The sequence below is a fragment of the Callorhinus ursinus genome, unplaced genomic scaffold (assembly GCF_003265705.2).
Source record: "Callorhinus ursinus isolate GAN/ISIS: 27379988/994484 unplaced genomic scaffold, GSC_fseal_2.0 scaffold38, whole genome shotgun sequence".
NCBI classification, from domain to species: Eukaryota; Metazoa; Chordata; class Mammalia; order Carnivora; family Otariidae; genus Callorhinus; species Callorhinus ursinus.
This window is the reverse complement of record NW_027397100.1, coordinates 10,707,104-10,730,879: the sequence shown is the minus strand read 5'-3', so window position 1 is coordinate 10,730,879 and position 23,776 is coordinate 10,707,104. Positions and strand designations below refer to the sequence as shown.

The following is a 23,776-nucleotide window of genomic DNA, read 5'->3' as shown; positions in this document are numbered from 1 at the left end:
TAAGGAAGGACGCGCTCTCCCTTAGAAGAGGGGGCAGAGGGCGATGGTATGGGACACCGAGCCTAAGGAAGGACGCGCTCTCCCTTAGAAGAGGAGACACCAGATTTGCGGGTGGAAGGATAAGAGTCCCATTTAATGGCTCTTCTCATCCATTTTCTTAAAGACGGGGGGAGAGCAAAAAATGGAAGAAGAAACAGGGGGCTGGAGGGTGGCAGACCCCAGAGCTGCCTGGGTGGTGATGAGGCACGGGCCCTGGGAGGCCCTGTCTAAATGCAGCCCCTCTCTCCAGGACCTCCAGCCGAGCCCCTGGAGCCCACAAGACCACTCCCCACACTCCCCATCCGCAGGATCCACTCACCGAGTGAGAGGAAGCATGAGCGCCAGCCCAGGCCCCCCAGGCCGCCCCTAGGGGACCGGCCATCCACACCGGGTGCCAAACCCAACATCTGTGATGGCAACTTCAACACGGTGGCGCTCTTCCGAGGCGAGATGTTTGTGTTTAAGGTAGGGCCAGTCCACTGGCAACACCCAGATGGTCCCCGGCACTCATTCCCCCTCTGTGGAGCAGGAGAAGGCTGCTGCCCTGGGATTAGGCCCGCTTTGGGCCTGGACACCAGCTGGCCCGGGGGCCAGGACATGGGGTCCCTTTCTGGTGCTGCCGGGTGATTTGACTTGTTTCCAAGAGGGAGGCCGGGGGACTGGTGATCCTACACCTTCCCAGGGGTTGAATGCTGGGGGAAAGTGCTGGAGACCTGCTTCTGGTTAGTGACTTCGAGCAAGTCACCTCCCTTCTCTGGACCTCAGTTTCTCTGTCTGAAAGCTGGGAGTCATCCCCCTAATGAAGGGTGTATGAAGATCAAATGAGTGCATGGCCGTGAAGATAGCAGCTTGGAGTAGGGGCTGGCACGGTGGTGGCTGAGTTTGTCTCCAGATCCCACCAGGGTTGAGAGGCCGGTACCAAGGGTGTCTGATAGAAAGCTGGCCAGGCTACATCTTGTCACTTGTCCTGTTCCTGTTGCTTTAGCCATGGGCTGACCTGGTGGCAGCCTGTTTGGTGGATGTGCTACAAACTCTGAGACAGTGTTCGGAATGCAGGATTTCGATTAGGAAGTACCTCTGGGATCAACATGTGTGGGAAGGAGGGAAGGAAGCAAGACTGGCAGAAGGAGATAAGCAGCGACTAGGCCCATTGCAGAGTTGGCCACCCCCACAGGGAGTTCTGGAGCTAGAATGGCCCATCAGGGTCATCCCACATTGGGACCCAAACGGCTGGGACTCGGTCCCCCCTGCTTCATTCAGTCATTGGATGAGAAGGGGTATGACCTTGAGGAGCTCTCTGAAGCTGAGGCCATCCCCAGGGAGGCTAACAGTTGAAAACAGCCTGCTGACCACACCCCGGGCCACCAGGGCAACAAGCCATCCACTGAAGGGCATCTGGCCAATGTGTCTCCGTCACACTGGGTGGTTGTAGGGGGCTGCCCCACTCCTCTCAGGGAGTTCTCCCAGCAAGCTCTGAGTACTGAGCAAGAATCAGGCGCCATGGGTCAATGCCAATCCTGCCTCTCAGAGAGTAGCTCTAGGAAAGTCATTTGGCCTTCCTTAAGACTCGGTGTATCTCAAATCTACTTAACAGACTTGTGAAAGTCAAACTCAGGTTTAAAAAACTCAATGTGAAAGTACTTTGTAAAACACCTTAAAAATTTTTTTTTCTAGTTTTTGTGCCATCTTTTGCACATCACATTCATTCTTCTGCATGCTAACCCCCCCACAGCAACTAGTCAAGTCTGTGTTTTATCATCCCCATTTACACATGAGAAAACTGAGGACCTGGTAGGTTGTAGGCCTTGCCCAGACTGCCTACCGGCTACAGGCCCTGCACAGGCACAAGACACTAGTTTGAAGAGGGCTTTGATTAGACTCTTGGCCTACTGAGCTGCCATTTATTCAACATCAACTATGTGCTCCCTGCTGTTCTAGGCACTTTGCCCATAATCTCCCATCCAATCCCCATTATTACCCCCATTTGTAGGTGAGGCACTTGCACTGTGCTCACGGTCATGCCACTCTGAATGCAGGAATCTGAATTCGCACCCAGGTCTTGAGGGATTCCCACAGCTTGCTTCCCAGGGTCTTTGCCCTGCTGGGTGGAGCCAGCCAGTGAGGGGGACACTCTGCCCAGGCTCAGTGGCCAGCTTGAGGAGCCCCCGGGGATGTCAGTGACTCTCTGCTGCCCTCATGTGGCCACTCCAGGCCTGGGCATCACCCCTCCCAGCTCCTCTGCACCTCATCCCTGCACCAGGCCTGCTGCTGTCAGTCTCATGGCCCCTTGGACAGCAAGAGCCATCAGAAGGCTTATTATGAAGAGAATTCATGGGCATCCTGTCTTCCTCACAGGGTACTGGAAGCTAGAAGCAGTAGATGGACAGACATCACGGAGGGTTGCAAGGCCGGGCCCAGGGGAAGCTTTTGGGTTATTGGGGCTTGAGCCCCAGGGGTGAGATCACTAGGTTGAGGCAGGGCCTGCCATGCCTTTTTCTCCCCGCCCCTCCTTGACCCCCAGGATCGCTGGTTCTGGCGCCTGCGCAATAACCGGGTGCAAGAGGGCTACCCGATGCAGATCGAGCAATTCTGGAAGGGCCTGCCCGCCCGCATAGATGCAGCCTACGAAAGGGCCGATGGAAGATTTGTCTTCTTCAAAGGTAATACAGCCTGTGCTGAGAGACCTGGGACAGTTCCCTGACCTTCTTGGGACCCCCTTTCCCCTGTACACTGTACACTGGAAGAGGTGGGGTGAGAAGCAGATGCCCTCCAAGGGCCCCTCTGGCCCTAACAGAGACACTGTCTTCTGACAAAACAGATCCCTGCAGGTGGGCAAAGCACAGTCTGGGGGAATCAAGTCACGAAGTGATTGCTGAGGGTCTGTGTGTGCCCAGGTTGGCAGGAGAATAAGGTTCAGCCACAATGGATGGTCCAGGTACCTGAAGACCATGCAGTGCTCCATGGGAGGCCAGCCCAGCAGGTCTGTAGGAGTTGGTGGGGAGGTCACACAGGCTGGAGAGGTCAGGGAAGGGGGCAGGGGGGAGCTGGCATGTGTGGTATGCCCCCCCCCGCCCCAGTGCTAGGTTCTTTCACTTCCATTATCCTGAGGTGGGCCCAGCCCAGAAGGGTAAGATACAGTTAGTGAGAAGTGAGGACAGCAGTCCAAGGGGAAGGGACAGCTCGGGTACACTGGAAGAGCTTAGAAGACTCACTGACCGGCCATGGAGGCCCACGTCGGAGAGCAGTGAACAGTGGCCTGGAGAGGAGAGTGGAGGAGCGTCCTGCGGAGCCTTGGTTGCCAGGCTAGAATGTGGTCTTGACCCGCTAGGGCAATGCTGGGAGCTCACTGGACGCTTATGAGCAGCGGAGAGCCAGAGGGCAGGCGGCAGTCCTATTGGACTGGCAGAGGTGGGGAGGCTATTTGTGAGTCAGTTGCCGGAGGCGGGGGTGGGGGGTGAGCGAATCAGTGAGGCCCACACCGGGGAGGGCCAGTGAGGCCAGAGGGGGACAGCTAAAAGATGCAAAAGGCTTCATAAGAGGCTGAACCCAGAGAGGAGGAAGAAAGGGAGAGTCAAAGGTGACGCTAGGGCTTCTAGTTGGGGAAGTGGGAGGCAGAAAGGTGACAGGGAGGGAGCCCCCTAAGGCGGTGATGAGGAACTCTGGGAAGCAGATGTGGAAATGCCCAGAGGCCGGGATCAGGGTTCCTGGGTCTGGGGCTCAGGTCCCATGGTAGTGGCTGTGAGCCCGCAGAGTTGGGTGTCACTGGTGGAAGGTGAAGGAGTCCTAATAGTGTGAAGCCACAGGAGTGACTGAGGACACCCCAGAGGAGAGGAGCAACAGCGTGGTGAGGCACGGAGGCTGGGCAGCATGGGGCCAGCTGCCCAGGATCTGTAGTGACTGGCTTCTGGCCCCCATGCTCTGCCGGGGCCAAGGGGCCTCAGTCTCCCACAGAGGCCCTCAAGCAGGCCTCGGTTGTTTCCCCCTGACACTGTGGCTCTATGAATGACTTCAGTCCTAGAAGATGGGACCCGTGGCACTAGCCACCACCTCTGGCACCGTGTGACTGGGGAAGGCTGATCCTGGGCTTCTCTTGGCTACAGGTGACAAGTACTGGGTGTTTAAGGAGGTGACGGTGGAGCCTGGGTACCCCCACAGCCTAGGGGAGCTGGGGAGCTGTCTGCCCCGAGAAGGCATTGATACGGCTCTGCGCTGGGAACCCGTGGGCAAGACCTACTTTTTCAAAGGTGAACGGTACTGGCGCTACAGTGAGGAGCGGCGGGCCACGGACCCTGGCTACCCCAAGCCCATCACTGTGTGGAAGGGCATCCCACAGGCTCCCCAGGGGGCCTTCATCAGCAAGGAAGGATGTACGTAAGAGCCTGGCTGTGTAGGGGGTGGCTGATTTTATGTGGGTCTCAACAGGGCCCATGGGCATACTCTCAGGGTACCCAGATTTGAGAAAAGTGCCTGATGGTAAGGACAACGGCCTCATATCTACCCAGGTTCACACAGTCGATTCATTCTCTTCCCAGCTACCAAGCCACACTTCTCATCTGCAGGGATGACTCACATTTGAGAGATGTTTCCACAGACTGACTTCATCCCTTCGGACAGCATTTCTCAAATAGTGGTCCTCAGATGTACTCTAGGGGTTCCTTGAGTTATCAAACCTGAAAAGCAATGATGGATATGGGTGCTTTCAAAAGTGCTTGTGTATAAGGCTTGAGGGCAGACAGATGGAAAGAGAAGCCTTTTTTATTTATGAGACATTTCCAAAGCTCCTCCTGGAGGCCAGGCGGGGAGCTTCCCACCAGACTAGGAGCTTCTCAAGAGGAGGGGCTGGGTGTTGCCAGGTGCGGAGTGGGAGTCCATGAATGTTTGCTAAATACATTTCCCCTGATCTGGTCACAAGCACAGACTCTGGAGCCTGGCTGGCTTCATGGCCCACCTCCACCACCTACTAGGAGTTTGGGCAAACCACCTCAGTTTTCCCAGCATCCTCATCTATCAAATGGGGATAATAATGGTACCTACCTCATTGGCAATTGTTAAGAATTAAATGAGATAAATTAAGTAGAGCACTTAGACAAACACCTAGTACATGGTCCTGCCACATGTGTTCTAGGGGCTATCGTCATTGCCATTATCAACATCTTGTTGGTGTGTTTTGTTATGTAGAATGACAGGAGTCGTTGGGTCACTCCACAATAATTACTAGCCAGCCTTTGTGGGAGAGCTGGGGAAGGAGCAGAGAACAAGCCTTGCATTGCATCCCTGGCTCCCAGTCTAGAGGCAGAAAACAGCTAAGGTGGCAGCAAATGCTCTAAAGGAAGGGAATGTAGTGGGAGAGCTGGGGGTGGGGAGTGGAGGAGGGCGCATCAGAGAGCATCTTCGTGAAGGGCTCTCCATGTCACTGGTATGAAATCCAAAAGTCTCAGGGGCAGAGCCGCTACTTGGTAGCTTTCCTGTGTACCTGATGCTTTACACATGTGGTCTCGCTTTCTGGGAGGCTCAGAGACAGGTGACATCAAGGACTTTGGCCAATGAAAGTCCCAGGGTGGGGGGCTGGTCAATAGGAGGGTCTGAGTGAGCTGCTTTGCTGTCTCTACCGTGAAGGCTGTTGCCGGGAGCCCGGGAGTCCGCTGTGGCTGCCCAGCCCCTCCACCTCCTTTCTTTCCAGGCCCTTCCCCAGCAGGGTCCCAGAGACCCTGCATCTGTGTTGTCATGTGTGACAAGCTGAAGAAAATCCATGATAGCTGTGACAAGCTGATGTCCGCTGTCAACAAAAGGAGAAATCTTGCTCCCTGCCTCCCTTGCCTCAAGCAGGAGCTTGACTGAGGCTCTAGAGCTATGAAGGCGGTGCTGTCCAAGCCAGAGTAGGGGAGGTGATCGCACCCATGGTGGGGGGATGGCAAAGGCAAGTGTGATGGAGCTGTGACCCCAAGCTAAGGCAGGGAGGCACAAATTGGGACTTGTCTACTTCAAGCCCCTCAGTAGCTTCCCAGCACCTTTGAGCTGACAGGCTAGGCTGCTCCAGGTCCTGGGAGCACCTCTCTGCCACTGTGCAGACCATATTCCGTGACCCTGCCACACTGTGCGCAGTGTGCCAAGCACTGCCCTCCCCCCACCTCAAAGCCTTCCAACGCACCGCTCCCACCCCCTCATATGCCCACCCCTCCTTCAGAGCTCCTCTTGGACTCCAGGGTGGGAGAGGTGCCCTTCCTCCATGCTGCCCTCTCACAAGGGGTCAGAGCAGGTGTCTGGGAGTGGTGATGCTGGGCCATGTTTCTGCAGATTACACCTACTTCTACAAGGGCCGGGACTACTGGAAGTTTGACAACCAGAAACTAAGTGTAGAGCCAGGCTACCCACGCAACATCCTGCGTGATTGGATGGGCTGCAACCAGAAGGACGTGGAGCGGCGGAAAGAGCGGCGGCTGCCCCAGGACGATGTGGACATCATGGTGACTATCAACGATGTGCCAGGCTCTGTGAACGCCGTGGCTGTGGTCATCCCCTGCATCCTGTCCCTCTGCATCCTGGTGCTGGTCTACACCATCTTCCAGTTCAAGAACAAGGCAGGCCCTCAGCCTGTCACCTACTATAAGCGGCCAGTCCAGGAGTGGGTGTGAACAGCCCAGAGCCCTTTCCGTCCACTCGGTCTGGCCAGCCAGGCCCTTCCTCATCAGGGTCTGAGGGGCCACTCTGGCCACTGCCTACTGGGGCCAGCAGGGCCCTAGGCCGGTGGTCATGCAGCTGAAGTGGTAGGTACATTGGCCTAGGCTGAGCGTGGGGCAGGGAGTGATGGTGGCTGTGCCCCAGGGTGGGTGTCTGGCACCCCAGCTGCCAGCCTTCTGTCCTGGGTAAACTGCTCCCTACCCAAGGGGATAGGTCAGGCCCCATCAGGAGGCAGGGACCATGCCAGGAGGAGGTCCTGTGGTCACTGAATCCTGTGGTATCAATGAGGCACCACAGCTCCGTTCCTGGCTGGACCCAGCACCTTCTGTGGAAGCCAGCACTAGCACTCTCAGCCCCATCTGGGAGATGCCACCAATCCTGGTCCCCCTTTGCCAACACCTGCTGGTCAGATGTCCCCCCGCCCCTACCCCCACTCCACTGTCCTCCAAGGCTACAAGACCCCTGCTGCCAACATGGTAGGCAACAAGCCTGGGTTTCCCCTGCTGGCATGCAGCAGATCCCTCAGGAAACCCGCTCCACACATCAGGGTCTCGTCTGAGACCTAGGATTTAGGGTCACATGTTGCAGGCAGTGCTGTGGCCCAGCTGGGTCTGACAAGGACCCAGCTGTCACATCGTGAATATTTAAATGTCCTGTCACTACTGTTTTAAAAGTCCCATTCTGCAAAGGCTGCTTGAGGCGTTAGGTGAATTAGAGGTGACTATCTTGGTGGTGAGGCCAGCGTGGCCGGCCCTTCCCCAGGAGATAAGGACCAAGGTGCTGCTAAGACCACTCTAGCGCCCAGACACCCCAGGAGCTGGATTCTGCTCATGATGCTAAAGGGCTGGGGCAGGAGCTGACCCTATTTCTGGAGGCTGATCTGAGTTATGACCATCCTCCACTCCCCTGCCCCTCTCCCCCACTCCCCCAGTCCCCGGCCCTGTGGCTTATGGTCTGGGGCTCAGCCTGATGTTAGGTGCGTTAGGTGCAGCAGAAATGGCTCCAGGCCAACATTCTCATGGCTTTGGGGTAATGGGCCCAGGGCAGCCTTCTGAAGTGTTCAGAGCCCACACCCCCAGCTACCCTGAGGCCAACTCAATCTCTTAGCCTGGAAGCAGTGTTTATAACAAGCTTGGCCCTTGCTAACCCAGCTCACTGGGCCCATCATCCTGCACTGCTCTTTGGAAAAGGGAACCCCCAACTGGTAGTGGTCCCAATGCTAGGGGCCCACCCTTCACTGTCTCTGGCAGGAATTCCTAGGGCTCAGCTTGCCTCTCTTCAACTTGGTAGAGGCAGCCCCCTTTGTCGCTGAAGAGCCCTAGGCAAGACCAGTGGGTTCAGTGGTGCCCACTGGCTCTCTGCCAAAGCCAAAAGGAGGTATCAGTCCTCAGGGTGCTGGCAGAGCCTCAGATGCCATCCTGGCCCTCTGAGCCTGCATGGGCCTTGCCCCTTCCCTGTGGCCGCTAGGCTTTGGGTTGGCCTAACCTGTAGCAGACAGGGACTACTGTTGCCCTGGGAGCTGTCTTGAGCAAAATCTCTCTTGTCCCAGAGGCACCTATGTGGGTCCACTGTGTTCCCTGTCATCATCCTTCTGTTTTTTCTCATTTTGGCCAAGGGCGGGCTCCCTGGGGCGGGTGGGGAACAACTGCAGAGATATTAGTGATTCATAGGTTTGTATAGTGTTTTATACTTTGCAAAGCACTTTATTAGCTCATACCTGTCCACTCACATGAAACTTGTGTAGGCCCTGGGAAGCCTAAGGTACCTTTCACCGTGCCCTCCAATGAAGCACAGAGAGGTTGTTTCTTGCCCAGGCCATCGGGTGGGCTGGCTGGGCCTTGGGTCCCCACCTATGGACACCTCTAGGGTCCAAGATGAGATCAGAAGGGTCTCTTTTATCCATCTCTTCCTGGCCTCCCTTCTCCCCTTCTAGGTCCCTCTCCACTCCTCAGGTTGGTGCTCTCACTTCTTGAAAGCTCTAGGCTCCCCAGGCTCCCTACTGGCTCCTGGGACTACCGAGGCCAGCTGAGAAAGAGCAAGAGATGGAGGCCAGCACAGGCTGCAGATGTGAGGGATACAGGGCCAGGCCCGGAGAGGGCTCAGCCTGGAGGCTTCCAATCTCGGATTCTCCTGTCTGGTGGTCATCTGTTTGTCCATCACCCCAGGACAGGGCGGGCAGACAGAGGGGCACAGCACTGGGGACCCCAGAGCCCAGCTTCCCTCGGCCTGGGGAACATCACAGCATTTCAGTGTCGGTCACATTTTAAACTGATCAGCCTTTGTATAATGTTTTTTAAATCATTTCTAAATAAAACAAAAATACAGAGTGTGTTGTTTCCCTGGATTATGGGAACAAGAATCAGGTTCTGGGAGTGGCCTTCAGAAGCTTCTGGGAGAAGGGGAACAAGGGGCTTTGGGGTGTCTGGGAACTGTCCCATGCATCTCATCTCCCAGCCCAGCAATCACGTCTCCTCTCTCCAAAAGGCTGGCCCTGGAGGCCCAGTGTTACTGGGGTTCCTGGAACACAGCCTGCTTATGCCTCACTGAGATCCAGGATGACAGAGCAACCTCTCTTAGGAGGAGTATGGGGAGGGTTACCATGGCTAGGTCTTCTCTGAAGCCAAGACACATGGCGCCATAACCAAAGACTAAAGCAAAAGCCCGGTTCTCAGCAATAAGGGACAGACGAGAGGAGGTCAGGTCAGCAGTCTTGGGGTCTTACCAGGAGTCCTGGCATGGTTTTGGAACCCAGGGCCGGGGAGGGCTGCCCCAGGACCCAGACCGCTTAAGAAGCTACGGGGTGGGGGTGAGCACGAAGGTTTGAGCTGGTTTGGGTGCAGGCTGAGAGGCGAACAAGGAGCAGCTAGAGGCGAGCCGGTGCCCCATTCATGGTCCTCCGTGACCTCCCCGACTCTCCGAGCGTCTCCTGGGCACCGGGGATGGAAAGAGACCACAAGAGACGAACCAGGTGAGGCGGACAGAACGACAGTTGGCGGCGAGCAGTAACTGCGGAGGGCGGCTTGTCAGTACCAGGAGGTGCAGGCGATGAGGAAGCGAACATCGTCCAGCGGCCCCCAGGGACCAGGTTCAGGCTGGGGCCGCTCAGGGGCCTCGGGCGCCCCGGGCTGGGGTTGGGGTTGGGGTTGAGGTTGGGGCTGGGGCTGCACCTGCTCCGGGGCGCCCTGACCGCCGCTCAGCCGAGCGCCCATGGTCTGCAAAGAGAGGCCGTCAGGTGTGGGCCAGCCGCAAGCCACCCAGGCTCCCCGCCCCGCTCCAGCCCGGCCCTCACCTCGCGCCGCCGGAGCCGCGGGTCTCCAGAATCCCAGCGCCGGCGTCTGCGCTCCGCTGGTCAGCGTAGCGACGCCGGGAGGGGCTGGCGTCGTGACCTCACCGCGCGCCTGCCCCCCCCCCCGGCCCCGCCTCCCGGCCGCCGCGGCGCAGCTTCAGACCCCGGGGGCGGGCCCGACAGACCCGACCCCACCCACCAGCCACCGGCCAATGCCGCTCCAACGTCCCGGGCCCCGCCCCGCACACAACCCGGGAACACAAACGACTCCGCTGGATGCTTCTTCCCACACCGACTGAAGCTACTAAGGGAAGTTGTTTTGAGGATGTCCAGGGCACCTGGCAGCCAGGCTAGCGACCTCCGTCCACCTCGGTCCAAGGAGACAAGACCGCCGTGTAGCCAGGTGCCTCAGACCCCTTATAGGTCTTCATACCGGCCCAGCGGAGAGCTGGAACAGATTCTTATCCCTTTAAGCCCGTAAGTATGAGGCTTAAGTTGTGTGGAAAATGCGAGAACTACAGTAGAGCTTCTTCCTCTTGCCCTGGGAGGAAGCCACCCATCCTGATCATGGGGGTTGGAGGGTGGGAGATTGTGAAACTGACGTGTGTGTGTGCATCCTACCCACTTTCCCCCAGAACAATGCTAGGGAAGGAGGGTTGCAGGCAGAGGCCCCCAAACAACACATTCAAGAATAACCAGAGGCAGCTGCCCTTTAATGGGGGGGGGGTGGTACAGCAAACAGAGCAGTCAGTCAGGAGCCCTTAAGGCCTGACAGCACAACATGGCAGATTTTTGCAGTAACTGTAGATTCAGGAGATGGGCACAGGTGAAACGCTGGGCATCCAGCCACTCAGTCCCAGTGAGCTCTCTGCCAACTCCCTGCCAGCATCCAAAACAGACTGGGTGGGGCATGGAGGGAGCCAAAGTCCAGAGCCAGGAGCCCACAGAACAGCATGGAAGGAGACTCAGGTGAGGCTAGGGAGAGAAGAAGAAACACTGTCAGTACGTGCTTCTCAGAGCACACCTCACCCTTTATTCTTAAGATGTCTGCCTCCACCCTTACCCCTTTGTTCCAGCTCAGCCCTAAAGAGCCACACTCAGAGCCCCCCACCCCCAGATTACACTGCTTCCTTGAGTCACAATCCAGTCTAGGACTCTCAGTGCTTAAAAACTAAAAGTAACTCCTTCGCCACTCAACTCAAAATTTATTCAAACTTATCCATCATAAACCAGAACCTCAGAAGTCAAGTCCAACAAACATCAGAGAAGGGAGTAAGGGGATTCAAGAGAAGGAACATGCCCAGACCACAAATCCCCCAGTGGCAGGAATAGGGCCAGAACATTCTTCCTGGAGGTAATAATTATGTGTACAATTGTAAAACTAGAAAACCTATTTCTAATCACCTACCTGACCCTGTCATCATGAGCTCTGACGGGCACCTCGAATCAACGGGTTCAAAACCAAAGGAGGTCAATGAGTTTTGGCTCTTCCTTTCTAATACCCACTTCTTTACCTTACCTAACTGCATGAGCTTGGACCACCAGAGGCTGACCCGTGCTGGGGACTGTGGACAATTCTGCCTGACTTTAAGAGCAGCTTCTAAAGTTTCACCATTAAATACAACATTTGCTGTAGTTTTTTAGTAGGTACCAATTATCAGGTTGCAGAAATTTCTTTCTGTTCTTAGGCTGCTAAGAGGTTTTAAATTTTGTTCTTTAATTAAATGATTGTGTACATACTGTCTTCTTTGTAAGATTCTATGTTCCACAAGGGCAGGGAGGGTGTATTTTACTCATCACTATCATGAATGGCATAGTAGATGTTCAAAAAAAGTTACTGAACAAATGACAAAACCACTGGTATCACTTTCCCATTCAGACCCTTTCAGTTGCTCTCCCAGTGCTGATTCCCCATCAGCATCACCCAGAGAAACTTATTAAAATAAACCACACATGGTTGGGTCTCACTCCAGACCGAGGCAATCAGTAAGTGAGGGGTGATGCCAGGAATCTACATTAACAAGCAGCTCAACAGAGACTAAAGGTCAAAATCATAGGCCTACAGTCAAAACTTCTTGATGTGGGCATTTAGGGTCTTTGACACTCCGGCAATGTAACCTTTCCCCTTCACACTTGCCATACTTTCCCATCTCGGGGTCTGTCTGAAGTGCTCCATCCCCCCAGCCCCCCTCCATCTCTGCGTATTCAAATACCTACTCATTCCCCCAGGGTCCAGACTAAATGATGTGTCCTCCACAAAACCTTTCTGGATACCAGAGTGTCTCACTGGAGCTTCTTGAGACACTTAGGGAACAGGGCTCAATGCACATCAGGTGAACGAATGAATGAAGAAGGGAGAATGAAGGGTAATTTTGCCTGTTGTAAGCAGGGACTCTGTTACTGAGTGCTTGCTCTACTATGGGGTTCGTATCCTCATAAAGACTCCTGTGATACTTGGGAGGTGGCATGCCTTGAGAAGAACCCTCAAGGGTGAATATCCACACCTGCTGCTCTTCCAGAGCCTCACACCCCAGACTCTCCAGGGTTAGGGCCCAAGAACCCACTTTTCTCTTAAACCCATAAAAATCCAGATGACTGTGATTCTGATGCAACCCCACCCCCAACAAGCCCCTTAGGGTCTCCTCAGTTCCTAAGAGCAGCTTCCCCTCCTTTCCTCTGTAAAGAGCTTTTTGTCTCAGGCTCTGGGCTGCTGGCTGGGGACATGGACACACAAGCAGCCACAGACAACAAAAACAACATGGTGAGAAAATAAGATGGCCCAGAGGGAAGCTTTGCTGAGCTGAGCCTTCAGAGATGGCGATAAGCAGATACTCAGGCAGTGCTTGCCTGCTGTGCCCTGTGACCCCTCAGCAGCGCTGCAGGTGTGCCCTCCCACACGAGGAGAACCTACCGGTATGAACGCAGTGTGGCTCCCATTCTAGGTGGCTTCTCCTTCCCCTACCCTCCAAAGGCAGAAGAGAGGCCCACGCACCTGTCGATGAGGGAATCCCGCATGCTGGTAGCAATGGTGCTCGGCTGGGCTTCGTTCAGCTTGAAGACACTCTCCACCACTGACAGCTCTGTGCTGGTTGTGTCCAGGCCACAGAAGGCACACCAGTCGTTCACCACCATCCCCGCGGCAATCACCTCGCTGCCTCGGTTCACAGTGCCTGCCTGCCAAGGGATGGCTCAGTGTGGATCATGGCACCAAAAGCCAAAGTCTTGCCGCTCCCTGATGAGGACGTTCCCCAAACCCTGCTGCTCCCTGCCCTGCAAACCCAACTGCAAACTGTGATGGGTAATAACTCCGATCCCTAACACTGGGCAAAGGATCTGCCTCAGCAGGAGGCAGAGGTCTGAGAAAGGAACGCTTACCACAAGGGGGACCTGAAGAAGAGAGGACAGCTCATCTTGGTCTTCGATTGAAGTCTTGGGATGTACCAGGCCTCCTTGATTGCTGAAGACAGAGTAGCTTCCTACTAGCACCTGGTCAGCCACTGTCTGTCTGAAGACTTCCACCTTGAGCACATCAGCCAGGATTTCTTCTGTTTCCTGTTAGCCAAAGGCACGGTACTCAGCCCAGAACTTGCAGGTCAAGAAACCCAGGGCCCTCCATGCCCAGAACCACCCAGGGTTTGGCTCCCTAGGCCCCTCATTCCTCTGCTATGTAGCTGCGTATGGAAGCTTCGCACAGAAAAATGAGGGAGTATAGCTTGGAGCAGGGTCTAGACCCGCTACGGAGCCCCTAATATCTGTGCATGCCCTGAGCAGACAGACTGGTCTCCACATCACTCTCTTCCCTCTTCCCACACTTAAGAGTTCAACTGTCCATTATCCCTCCTGGCGTTGGTTGCAGGACAGGATGGGTCTGTCTCCCTGATTCTGAAGGATTAATACCCTCCTCAGCTTCTTTCTGGCACTGACCACACCATAGAAGGCCTCTATTACCACTATCCAATGAATGCCTGACATGAGAGAGCCCACGTATAAAGAGAAACCACAAGAGACACCCCTAAGTCCTGCCTGATAGGCAAGAACAGTGACTAACCACTGACTAGGCTGGTCCTGTGACTCCTGGGCCAAATTGGGCTACTTTACCCTGTCCAGGTCTGGGTGGACCAAAGCCACATAGTCGTTGCACGTGGTGACATTGCCCAGGGCTGAGAGCCGCTCCTCCACCCGCCGGATCTGTACTGAGTCTGGGAGACAGTTGCGAATGTGCTGCAGTTCCTGGTCAGTGGTGTTGTTGGGCACCAGGAGACCGTGTCTGTTCCCTAGAGAGACCGAAATTAGGAGGTGGGGCAGGAATGGACCACGAATACACAAGATGCCTGCGAAGCTCAGGGGGCTGAAGACACAATCCAGCCCAGTTAGCTTTCCCAGGAAAGGTTTAGGCCCAAACCCAGCCCACCAACCTACTGATCCATGCAACACCCAGGGGGACCAGGAGTCCCACTGGGTAGGCCAGAGACAGCCCAGGAATCTATCCCAACACACCCCATCCACTCTGCCATCATCAACCCTGGGGGACCAGGACTATCAAGAGGAACTTGTGTTGCCCCACATCTGGCTCCTCGCTCGGCAGGGAGCCTGCTTCTCCCTCTCCCTCTACTTGCTACTCCTCCTGCTTGTGCTCTCTCTCTCTCTGTCAAATAAATAAATAAAAATTCTTAAAAAAAAAAAAAAAAAGAACTAACCGAAAACTACCCAAACGCCTACTGTGAACACAATGGTTGAATATACTGTGGTATATACTTACACAAAATGCAATAAGAATGAACAAACTACAATTATATTGTGACAACAATAACTAAACCTCCGCCTACCACTGCAAGAACACAACTCTGAACTTCTGAACTCTGAGTTACCCACATTATTAAAAAAAACACCCAGCATCAAGTCCAAAGGTCATGAGTAGGGATGAGAGTGTCTGGCCCGAATAAGAAAATACTCAGAGGCCAAGGTCATCAGGCTTATGATAAAAAAATAAAAGAACAAACTCCTATATGGCCTCAATGAACAGAACTAGCACTAAGGGGTGACAGTAAAGAAATAAGGGGTGACAGTGAGACAGATCCAGCTCAAAGAAAAGACCAATGGCCAGACTCAACAGTGATGGGAAGTAGGGGCGTAGGATGGGGATGCCACTCAGAGACATGGTAAAGGGGATTTACGATTTAAATGGACAACTGAATAGGATGACCCAGAATCTTAGCTTGTCATTTTGTAGTGGTGGAACTGGACCCTCAGAGGAAGCAACATGCCCAGAGTCAGGAGCAAGGGAGAGATGACATTTCAATGTTCCCTCACACTAGGTGTAGAACCTGGTGAGTCACTTGGGTTCTTTGGATCTTAGCTTCATCATTAGTCAGATTAAGCAATAATGCCCCTACCCGCCAGTATCTGGGTGAAGAAGGAAAGAAATCAAGTGTAAGAGTGAAAGCACTAAGTGTTGTTATTCTATGATCCCGAAGCCTTCGCCAGTGTCAGATCTGCCGACACTTTAACTGGGTCCGGCCCAGGCTTGAGAGATTCTCTAGTCTCTGGAGATAGTGGATGAAAGCCTGGAAATGACAGGGTCAGTCGGGGTTCCCTCCAAGGCTACAATTAAAGGTTCTGGGCGCTCCACTCCTTCGCTCCGCCTCTTCCAGCCGGCTTACCCACACACATGCGTCCGATGATGCGGCAGCCGGCGATGGACGCGTGCACCACCGGGATGGTATCGGCGAGCTCACCCTCGAACACACTGTAGGAACATGGATTCAGTGGTTACGGGGCTGAGGGGCGTGAGCCCTCACTCTGCCAGAGCCCCCGACTCCCAGTACCCTCCCCGCCATCCAGCCACCCCACTGTCCGCGTGCCCCGGGGCTCCCGCCGCACCTGTAGAAGTTCTCTGACCCTCCGATGGCCACTAGGCAGTAGGTGTTGGTGAGTTTGGCAAAGCAGCCGATCTCACAGTTGTTCTCGAAAGACGCTCGGACCGCCATGAGGCCTAAGGGCTGCGGGACCGGTAGTTCAGGGCCCGAGGATCCTCTACCGGCCCTGGGTCCGGGTTCGCCGGCCTCGGCCCCTCTGGCCCCGCTGCGACCACGCCCCTCTCGGCCCCTCAAATCTCGGGTCCCGCCCACTGGGCCTCTCTAGACTCTCTAGCCCCGAATCCTCTGGCTCCTACCACTAACGATGAGGGAAGCCCGGACCTGTCCCTTCCGGTATCCCTCCACACAGGATCACCAAGCGACCGCAACCTTCGCACGCGGCAAAGGCTTCTACTCGGCCCTAAGTAGGTTTCCGTTTCCGCCTCCGCCCAGGGAGACTTCCGGGAGCTCTAGGCGCAACCAGCCACGCAGGCGGCCACCGTAGCTCCACCCCCTGGCGGACTCCGTGGTTGCAAGTGGTCCGGTCCGGACCCCACCTGGCCCCGCCCCAAGCATGCTCTCATTCATCCATCCATCCATTCATCCATCCATCCATCCATCCGTCCATCCATCCATTCCTTCAGGAGCTTTTTAGGGGATACAATTGACCGAGACCTGGGCTGGTTGGATGCGAGGCATAAGAGAGGAGGAGCCAGGGATGTCTCGCAGAGAAACGAAGAATTGATGATGGAGGTATTTACTGAAGTAAAGCCTAAGGAGGAAGAGCAGGAGTGAGGAAGGTGACAGGCCGAGCGTGAGGTGCGAGACAGACGTCCAGGCCAGATCTGGAGCCCAGGGGAGAGTGAGGACTGAGATTTGGGGCTGAAGCCTGGGGTGGATGAGGTCACCCATGGAGGCGTCCAATGGGGAGAAATGAGACGAGGACAAAGGCTGGAGAAGGAGGCGTGGCCAGAGAAGTAGAAGAAACCAGGCTGAAGAAGGTATTGGAGAGAGGGGAGGGTGGATGAAACCGCGTCTTAGGGAGGGTCCAGATGGGCAACGGTGTGGGTCCTGACTGGCTGCCACTGTGTGCCCCTTACATGTGCTTGATCACTCAGTCAGCAGCCACTTTCTGCCCCCGAGATAAATGGTGGCAGTCAAGGGACCTGATCTCATGGATGAGAGGAACTTGATCTACATTTTGTAGAATCCACAAAAGCCCCAGGGCCTCTAAGAATGTCACAATGAGGGTAAAGGGGGCCTGGAGCCCCTGTCCTACCCCCACCCCCGGCCCGGCCCCAGCCCTTCTGCTGCCATCCACTCTCCCTCAGGGAGCCCTCCATAATTGGACTGAATGGTGCCCTTTCCCAGCCCTCAACGTGCATTTCCATAACCCCGCCTTTCTCAGAATACACCAGGCTGCTACTGAGTCATAGCATGTCTGCCTTTATTGATTTGTATTGTGACAACTCTCTCAGGCAGGTGGTGAGGTCCGGAAAAGGACGTAGAACCTGTCAAAGCCTGTGCTTCCAGGGACACTCAGCAAAATGATGTGTGTGCATGCATGCATGCATCAGAGTCTGAGTATCCATGCCTTTTACATCCTCCCAGCTCATCTCAGACGCACTCCTCCAGTCCTCTCCCTGGCCTCTCTTCATTTGTTTCCTTCTACCAGAAATTCCTCTTTCCTCCATCTGTCCAATCCTCCCCATCCTTCAATGCCTGGCTCGAAGGCTGCCTCCTTTGAAACTGCTCACCACTCCACCATCACCACCACTCTCCGTCCTTCCTTCTCCATCGTCCTGTCACTGATTAGCCTTTAGTTAGATATAGTTCTGTCTTGTCCACCAATAGTTTATGCATTTATTCCTTGTCTCCCAGGGACTGAGTCTGATTCACTTGTGAGCCCTATGGTATGCTCAGTACAGGGCCAGGTACACAGCTTAGGTCAAAGAAGATACTGGTTTGTGTGTGCATGGCTGTGTGTGTGTGTGTGTGTGTGTGTGTGTGTGTATGCATATCATCTGTGGATCCTGATGGGTCTACAGTGTGCACTGAATGCATATATTTTGTGTAGCCATTCATTTAGCCATATAACATTTATTGAGTACCTATAACTAGAATTCTGGGTGTTTGGGTTTATCACATGGACCTTTGTGTACTTACTGTGTGTCTATGGGTGAGCAGTTTGTGGATGTGAACCCTGTTGGTGTATTGTGTAGGCATTTGGGGCATCTCTGTGATGTGCATATTTTGTGTGCATGGGGACATGTGAACTGTTGATAATAGTGTACCCTGTGCAAAAACACAATCGTAAGAGTCAGAGACATGGGTTTGGGCCCTAGCTCTCCCATTGACTTGGATCTGATTCCAAGCAAGCCATGAAACTCTGGGCCTCAGCTTCCACATTCATAAAATAGGGAAGATAATATCTATGACCTTAGAAATGTATACCTACTAGAGGTCTATCTTGTAGGATATTGTGAGGATGAAGGATGAGAATTAACCAGTGTGAAATGCACAGCACATTGGCAAATGGCAGGTACTGTGGGTTCCATTTCTGTGTGTGTGTGTGTGTGTGTGTGTGTGTGTGTGTGTGTGCATAAACAATCCTGAGCCCAGTGAGTGTCTAACCTGGGCTTCTGGACACCCTCTGCTCCCCATGCAGCCCCTGCTGGAGTACCCCAGAGCCTGGAAACTAGGTAAATCTAGAGTCTAAGTAGATGGAAGAGGGACACGTCGCTGCTGGGAGTAGGACTAAGACTCAAAGCGGCTTCGGAGCAGCTTGAACTTGGACTTGTTGTACTTAGTGATGAGGTCCAGTTTGCTGTGGCCCAGGGTCAGCCGCTTCTCATCCCCAAACAGGCCATTGTTACTGCCATTGTGATGTCCCCCTGTGGGGCCCCCAGGAAGGCCAGGCTCAGGTCCTTGCCTGGCACCCTGCAATTGATGATACTTGGTGATGAGGTCCAGCTTGCTGTGGCCCAGGGTCAGCCGCTTCTCATCCCCTGAGCCCACTCCAGCCTTTCGAGCAGGGCTTGGTCTGGGGAGACCATTGGGCCCAGGCCCCTCACCCCGGAATGGGCCAAACTTTGTGATGAGGTCCAGCTGGCTGTGGCCCAGGGTCCGTCGTCGCTCATCTTGACGCTGCTTGCCAGCCCTGGCTGAGGAGCTGGCTTCAGGGGGCACTCTGGAGCCCCCAGCCTTGGGGTGTTGTACCAGGAGGTCCAGTTGGCTGTGGTTTGAGGACAGCCTCTTGTCCTCTGGGGTTCGATTGCCAGGTCTGGGGGAACCTGACTCGGGGGTACCCCCAGCACCCGGGGTCTGGGGCAGGAGATCCAGCTGGTTGTATCTCTGGTTTGGGGACAACTTCCTGCCCTCTGGAGCCTGCTCTCCAGGCCAGAGGGAGCCCGAGTTGGGGCTAACCCCAGAATCAGGGCCTCCAGCTTCTCTGGCTCTGGGGAAGGGGACAAGGAGATCCAACTGGCTATGGCTCTGACTCAGAGACACCTTCTTCTCCTCCACTGTCTCCAGGGCTGTGCCAGGTACCCAGCGACTTCGTTGGGGGCTACACTCCTGGCTTCCCAGGAGCCCATTCTCTGGGAGCCGGGACAGGGCTACAGCATTGGCGGAGGGGAGGAGGGGGCGTTGGAGAGCAAGCAGAGGCGACCCCACTGCTAGGGTCAGGGGGCTGACACCATTGTGATTGAGGGCAGGAGAGGACTGGGACCATGGGGACGTGCCCAGCTTGCCTAGATTGGACCTGTAGGGCCCTAGCAGGGAGGCATGGTTCGGGTCTGACAGCTGGCGCTGCGGAGAGGGCTGGCCACTGGCCTCGCGGCGGGCAGGGCCAAGGGCTGAGGACCCCATACCCATGTCACTGCAGCCACCACCTCCCTGTGGAGTGAGGTAAGAGGAGTGGCCCATTAGAGGTGAGCGTTTGATGCTGCTGAAGCTGGTGCTGGAGGGTGAGGAGGATGTGGGGCTTGGCACACCGGGCCCGAAGCCCAGGGCTGCTGGGGGAGGACACAGTGCCCTAGGAGATACGGGATCCTCGCCACCGCAGAAGCCCTCCACAGGCCGAGACTCGGCATACAGACACCGGAACTCCCGGTCAAAGTCTTCCACGATGCGGCCTCTCAGCTGCAGCACCATGCTAGTGTGGGCCTGGCTGCAAAGCCAGGTGAAACTGGGGGGCAGAAGGTCAGGGTCAGAAGGCAAAGTGCAGGAGCCTGGGGCTAGGCAGGGGTCAAAACCAGGGGGGCATATCAAGACAACTCCACCACCTTGAGGACCCAAATGAGGGGGGAGGGGTGCAGAGCTCTGACTTCAGAGTCTGTGCTAATCCAAGCTCAGCTTAGAGGACTTGGGCCCATGGTTTCCCATCTCAGGGCCTCAACTCACCCATCTGTAAAATGGACTGGGGGCAAGATTCCCTGAAGTCTCCAGTTCTGAGGAACAACAGTCATTTTCTATGCCAAAGGCATTCAAGCAATCCTTCCACAGAATGAGCTCCTCCAGGGCCCAGCCTGGGGCTGTCTTGCTCCCCACACCATCCCTGGCACCCTGCACAATGCCCGGCTCGTGGTAGCTGCTCAGTCCACGCTGGAAGGGCTGGATGGAGGGAGGCCAGTTCAAGCTGCCAGATCCCCGGTGCCCTCACCCCCAGCCGGTGGCACAGCCCCTGGCCCCTTTCTGCCCTGTGCCACACGCTCACCTGTAGCTGCCTGCCACCACCTGTTCGCAGTCGATGACAACAAACTTCTCCAGGGCCTGCCCCGTGAAGCGACGGCCTGCCTTGCTGCAGTATGTGTCCCCACACGTGCTCCGCACACGCATATTCTGGGCCAAGGATGGAGGGGGGTTGGGTGGTGATCTTGAGAGAATGGGGCTTAAGCCCTATCCAAATCCCATGCAGTCTTTAACCTTAAACACCTAAGAGAACTCAGTCGCCCACTCCCCTGGACCCCCAATGCTTACTGACCACCCCACTGACTCTTCTGCCCTCCCCAACTCCCTGCTCCACCCCCTGGTTACTGCCCCTGTCCCCCACTGACCGGCAGGTGCCCCCCATTGAGGTCCATCTTGTAGCACATCTCCAGGAAGTGCCTGAGGTGCTCCTGAGCCAGAAGCAGGTAGACGGGGACACCACGCCGGCTCGAGGCCTCCATGAGGTCACACAGAAGCTCCATGTCAGTGAATACATCCATCACCACAGCCACCACCTGGGGGATGTAGGGTAATCTCAGCCCTGCCCAGAACATTGCCCAGCCCAGGGCTAGGAGCGGGGGTCCCAGGAAAAGAGAACTGGGCTTAATATCGGGAGGCTGGAGCCTGGGAGAACATCTGGACTGGAAGGGCCTTTAGCAACAACCTAGCTCAAGAGTTCTTCACTTAGACACAGGGAGGTTCCTCTGTCTTGAATGCCCAGAATATGTTTGAAAGTTTCTGTGTGCATATTTTTGAGGATAGAGTGTTCATCTGTCATGAGCTTCTCAAAGATAACTGTGGGGAGACTGAGGCCCACAGCAGGGGAGTCAGAAGCAGAACCCAGACCCCGATTCCCAGTGCAGGCCCTCACACTCTCCCACTAGCTCCAGGCCTAGCTCTGTTGGAGGTTCCCTCCTCAAGAATTAGAGCTGCAAGCCATGGTTATTGGGATCCTCAAGCCCTTTGCCAGACCTGCCTCAGTTTCCCTGTGAAGCTGCAGAGGTCTGGCATGGTATCCTTTACCCACGGACTCCCTCAATTCCCTCACGCTAGGGGGGACCAAGTTTTCTGCTCAGTTGTGGGGCTGGGGCGTGTTTTCTCCTCCTCCAATGGACTGCCTCAGAGAAGCCCTGAAAAACCCCTTGCACCATCAAGTCCCCAGCTGCCCCTTCTTCCCATTGCGTATATGTGCTGGGAGACCAGGTCTCATCGTCCAGGCTGAGAGGCAAGAGGTGCAAGGCAAAGCGCCCCAGTGTTGGAACCAGACAGAATGGGGTTCGAATCTGCACTCTGCTACTTCCTAGTGATGCAGCCTTGGGCGAGTTGCTTTACCTCTGCAGGCCTCAATCTCATCTTGTTAAATGGGGACAATGATAGCTATATGTCATAGTTCTGGGGCTTAGATGTGAAAATACTCCACACATGACAGGCACTCAAGAAATGTTCCCTTCCTCCTGCCTGCTCAGCAAACAAGGACATAGCCCACAGGAAAAGGAAGCACTTCCCAAGGTCACTCTGAGAGTCAGTGGCAGCCCAGAGTAGAAGCATGGCTCCTGGCCCAGAGGGTGGGGGTAGGGGGGGTCTAGATGGGGGTAAGGAGGCAAAGTGCTGGAGGATGCCTCTTTGGCACAGGCCTAGCCAGAGGTGGGGGGAAGAAGGCCAGGCAGGGAAGATCAAAGGGGCAGGAGTGACGGCAGCAAAGCCACCTTACTAATAACCCCATTCCCAGTGCCAATCAGGCCTGGCCCTCCCCCGCCTGGGGCACAGACAGGTTTGCTAGGGAGGCTCTGGAGGTATCCGTGAGATCCCAGCATGCTGGCTCCTGATCTCTGCAGCAGGCACCTTCTGGGCCACTCCCCCAGACAAAGACAGAGTCTAACTCACCTCAAACCCTTCCTGGGGTCATCTGATCCATTTCCCTGCCTCCTGAGTCAGAGATCAGAGCTCAGGAGTGAAGCTATGTTAGTCTGTGGCTGGAGACTTCCCAGGTACCAACCACCTATACCAGCTCTTCTGCTTCTCTTTCTCCCGAGCCCCTGCTCCCCATCCCTGAGCCCAGAAGCCTCCATTCCTCTTCCCTTTTGGTGCAAAACTGAAAGCCCAGCCCTCCAATGCCATGCTGAGGCCCAGGTACCAGTGACCCTTCCCTGCTTCAGGCCCAGCTGGAGATGCAGTGGGTGAAGGGTGAGATGCAGCTGGGGATATGCACCAGGAGGCAGGGTCGAGCCTGGGCCCAGGGCCTGAGTCAGGACCCCTTTCTCTCCCCCTGAACTCTATTTCACCAACTGACTGGACCTCCCTGAGCAAGTTCCAGCCCCTCTCTGGCCTCAGTTTCCTCCTCTGTAGGTCAAGGCAGTGACTCAAATGTTCACCAAGGTTAGAATTCTTAGTTTGGGATCAAAAACCTTTTTGAGAATCTGATGAAGGCCATGGACCCTGTCCCAAGAAAGATGCAGAGGATCCCTCCTGCAATATGCACAATTTTGTATCCATTTCCAGAATGTTTGTGGACTAATGTTCTTGAGTGCCAAGGGGTTACCAAGGTAAATAAAACACATGCCTACCCTCTAGAGCAGAGGTTCTAGTCCCAGTGCTGCCCCTAAGCTGCTGTATGGTCTTGGGTTGGTCCCTTTCCCTCCCTGGGCCTCAGTTTCCACATCTGTGAAATGAATGTCTGAAAAGATAAGGCCCTTACCGTGCGGGCCTGGCTGAAGAGAAAACGCAGAAGGTCCTTGATGTTCTTGGCCTTGTCCCGCTGGAAGTGGACCACAGCCTGGGTGGGGCTGAAGCCCGTGGCCTGTGGAACCTCAGGCCAGCCCAAGTCCAGGTCTGGGGGATCTATGTCGGAGGCCATAGGGAAATAAGTGCCCGAGGTGACTTCAGAGAGCAGGCTGAGGCGGTCAGGCCCTGAAGCTTCTGGCCCCTGGGCCTCGCTGAGCTCAGGGCCCCCATGCACATGGCTGGTCATGTAGTCCATGTCCAGGGCACTCAGGAAGGGCAGCTCCCGCTCCTCAGAGATGACCCGCAGGTAGGCAGCTTCGCCCCGCTCCAGGAGGGCATCGGCTGCCAGCCGGGCAGCCTCACTGTGCTGGAGCACCAGCGGTGAGGCCTCCCGCCACCACGGCCGCTTCAGCTCCTCCACCCGGCCCCGCAGGGGTCCCGCCATGCCCTGGGCTCCCAAGTCCCCAGGCCCTAGGCTTCCAAACAT

General features: G+C 55.5%; 4 protein-coding genes across 5 annotated transcripts in view; 1 reads left to right on the top strand and 3 right to left on the bottom strand.

Annotated features, from left to right (window-relative positions):
* The window catches only part of MMP24 (matrix metallopeptidase 24), a 21,983-nt gene extending 15,301 nt beyond the window's left edge, over positions 1-6,682 (top strand). The window contains exons 5-8 of the mRNA XM_025876269.2: positions 290-504; positions 2,561-2,699; positions 4,140-4,406; positions 6,334-6,682. Coding sequence (XP_025732054.2) covers positions 290-504; positions 2,561-2,699; positions 4,140-4,406; positions 6,334-6,671 — 959 coding nt within the window. The 3' untranslated portion in view covers positions 6,672-6,682. The remainder of the gene's footprint in view (positions 1-289; positions 505-2,560; positions 2,700-4,139; positions 4,407-6,333) is intronic.
* A 1,668-nt stretch (positions 6,683-8,350) lies between these two features.
* Positions 8,351-10,114, bottom strand: MMP24OS (MMP24 opposite strand). Its single transcript, XM_025876133.2, has 2 exons — positions 10,007-10,114; positions 8,351-9,929 (listed from the first exon to the last, which is right to left on the bottom strand). The coding sequence occupies exon 2, from the start codon at positions 9,924-9,926 to the stop codon at positions 9,741-9,743; it is 186 nt and encodes a 61-aa protein (XP_025731918.1). The 5' UTR covers positions 9,927-9,929; positions 10,007-10,114; the 3' UTR covers positions 8,351-9,740.
* Positions 10,115-10,687: 573 nt separating this feature from the next.
* On the bottom strand, positions 10,688-16,311 carry EIF6 (eukaryotic translation initiation factor 6). 2 transcript variants are annotated; one of them, XM_025876645.2, is made up of 6 exons: positions 15,884-16,307; positions 15,664-15,749; positions 14,102-14,277; positions 13,379-13,555; positions 12,996-13,177; positions 10,688-10,978 (listed from the first exon to the last, which is right to left on the bottom strand). In XM_025876645.2, exons 1-6 carry the CDS (start codon positions 15,988-15,990, stop codon positions 10,969-10,971), a joined length of 738 nt encoding a protein of 245 aa, XP_025732430.1. In that variant the 5' UTR covers positions 15,991-16,307; the 3' UTR covers positions 10,688-10,968. The 2 variants fall into 2 exon arrangements, with proteins under 2 accessions (XP_025732430.1, XP_073736612.1); XM_073880511.1 differs by lacking the exon at positions 10,688-10,978 and having other exon boundaries at positions 12,947-13,177; positions 15,884-16,311.
* Positions 16,312-18,565: 2,254 nt separating this feature from the next.
* Positions 18,566-23,776, bottom strand: FAM83C (family with sequence similarity 83 member C). The gene is made up of 4 exons (XM_025876644.2): positions 23,264-23,776; positions 20,916-21,083; positions 20,576-20,700; positions 18,566-20,047 (listed from the first exon to the last, which is right to left on the bottom strand). Exons 1-4 carry the CDS (start codon positions 23,774-23,776, stop codon positions 18,616-18,618), a joined length of 2,238 nt encoding a protein of 745 aa, XP_025732429.1. The 3' UTR covers positions 18,566-18,615.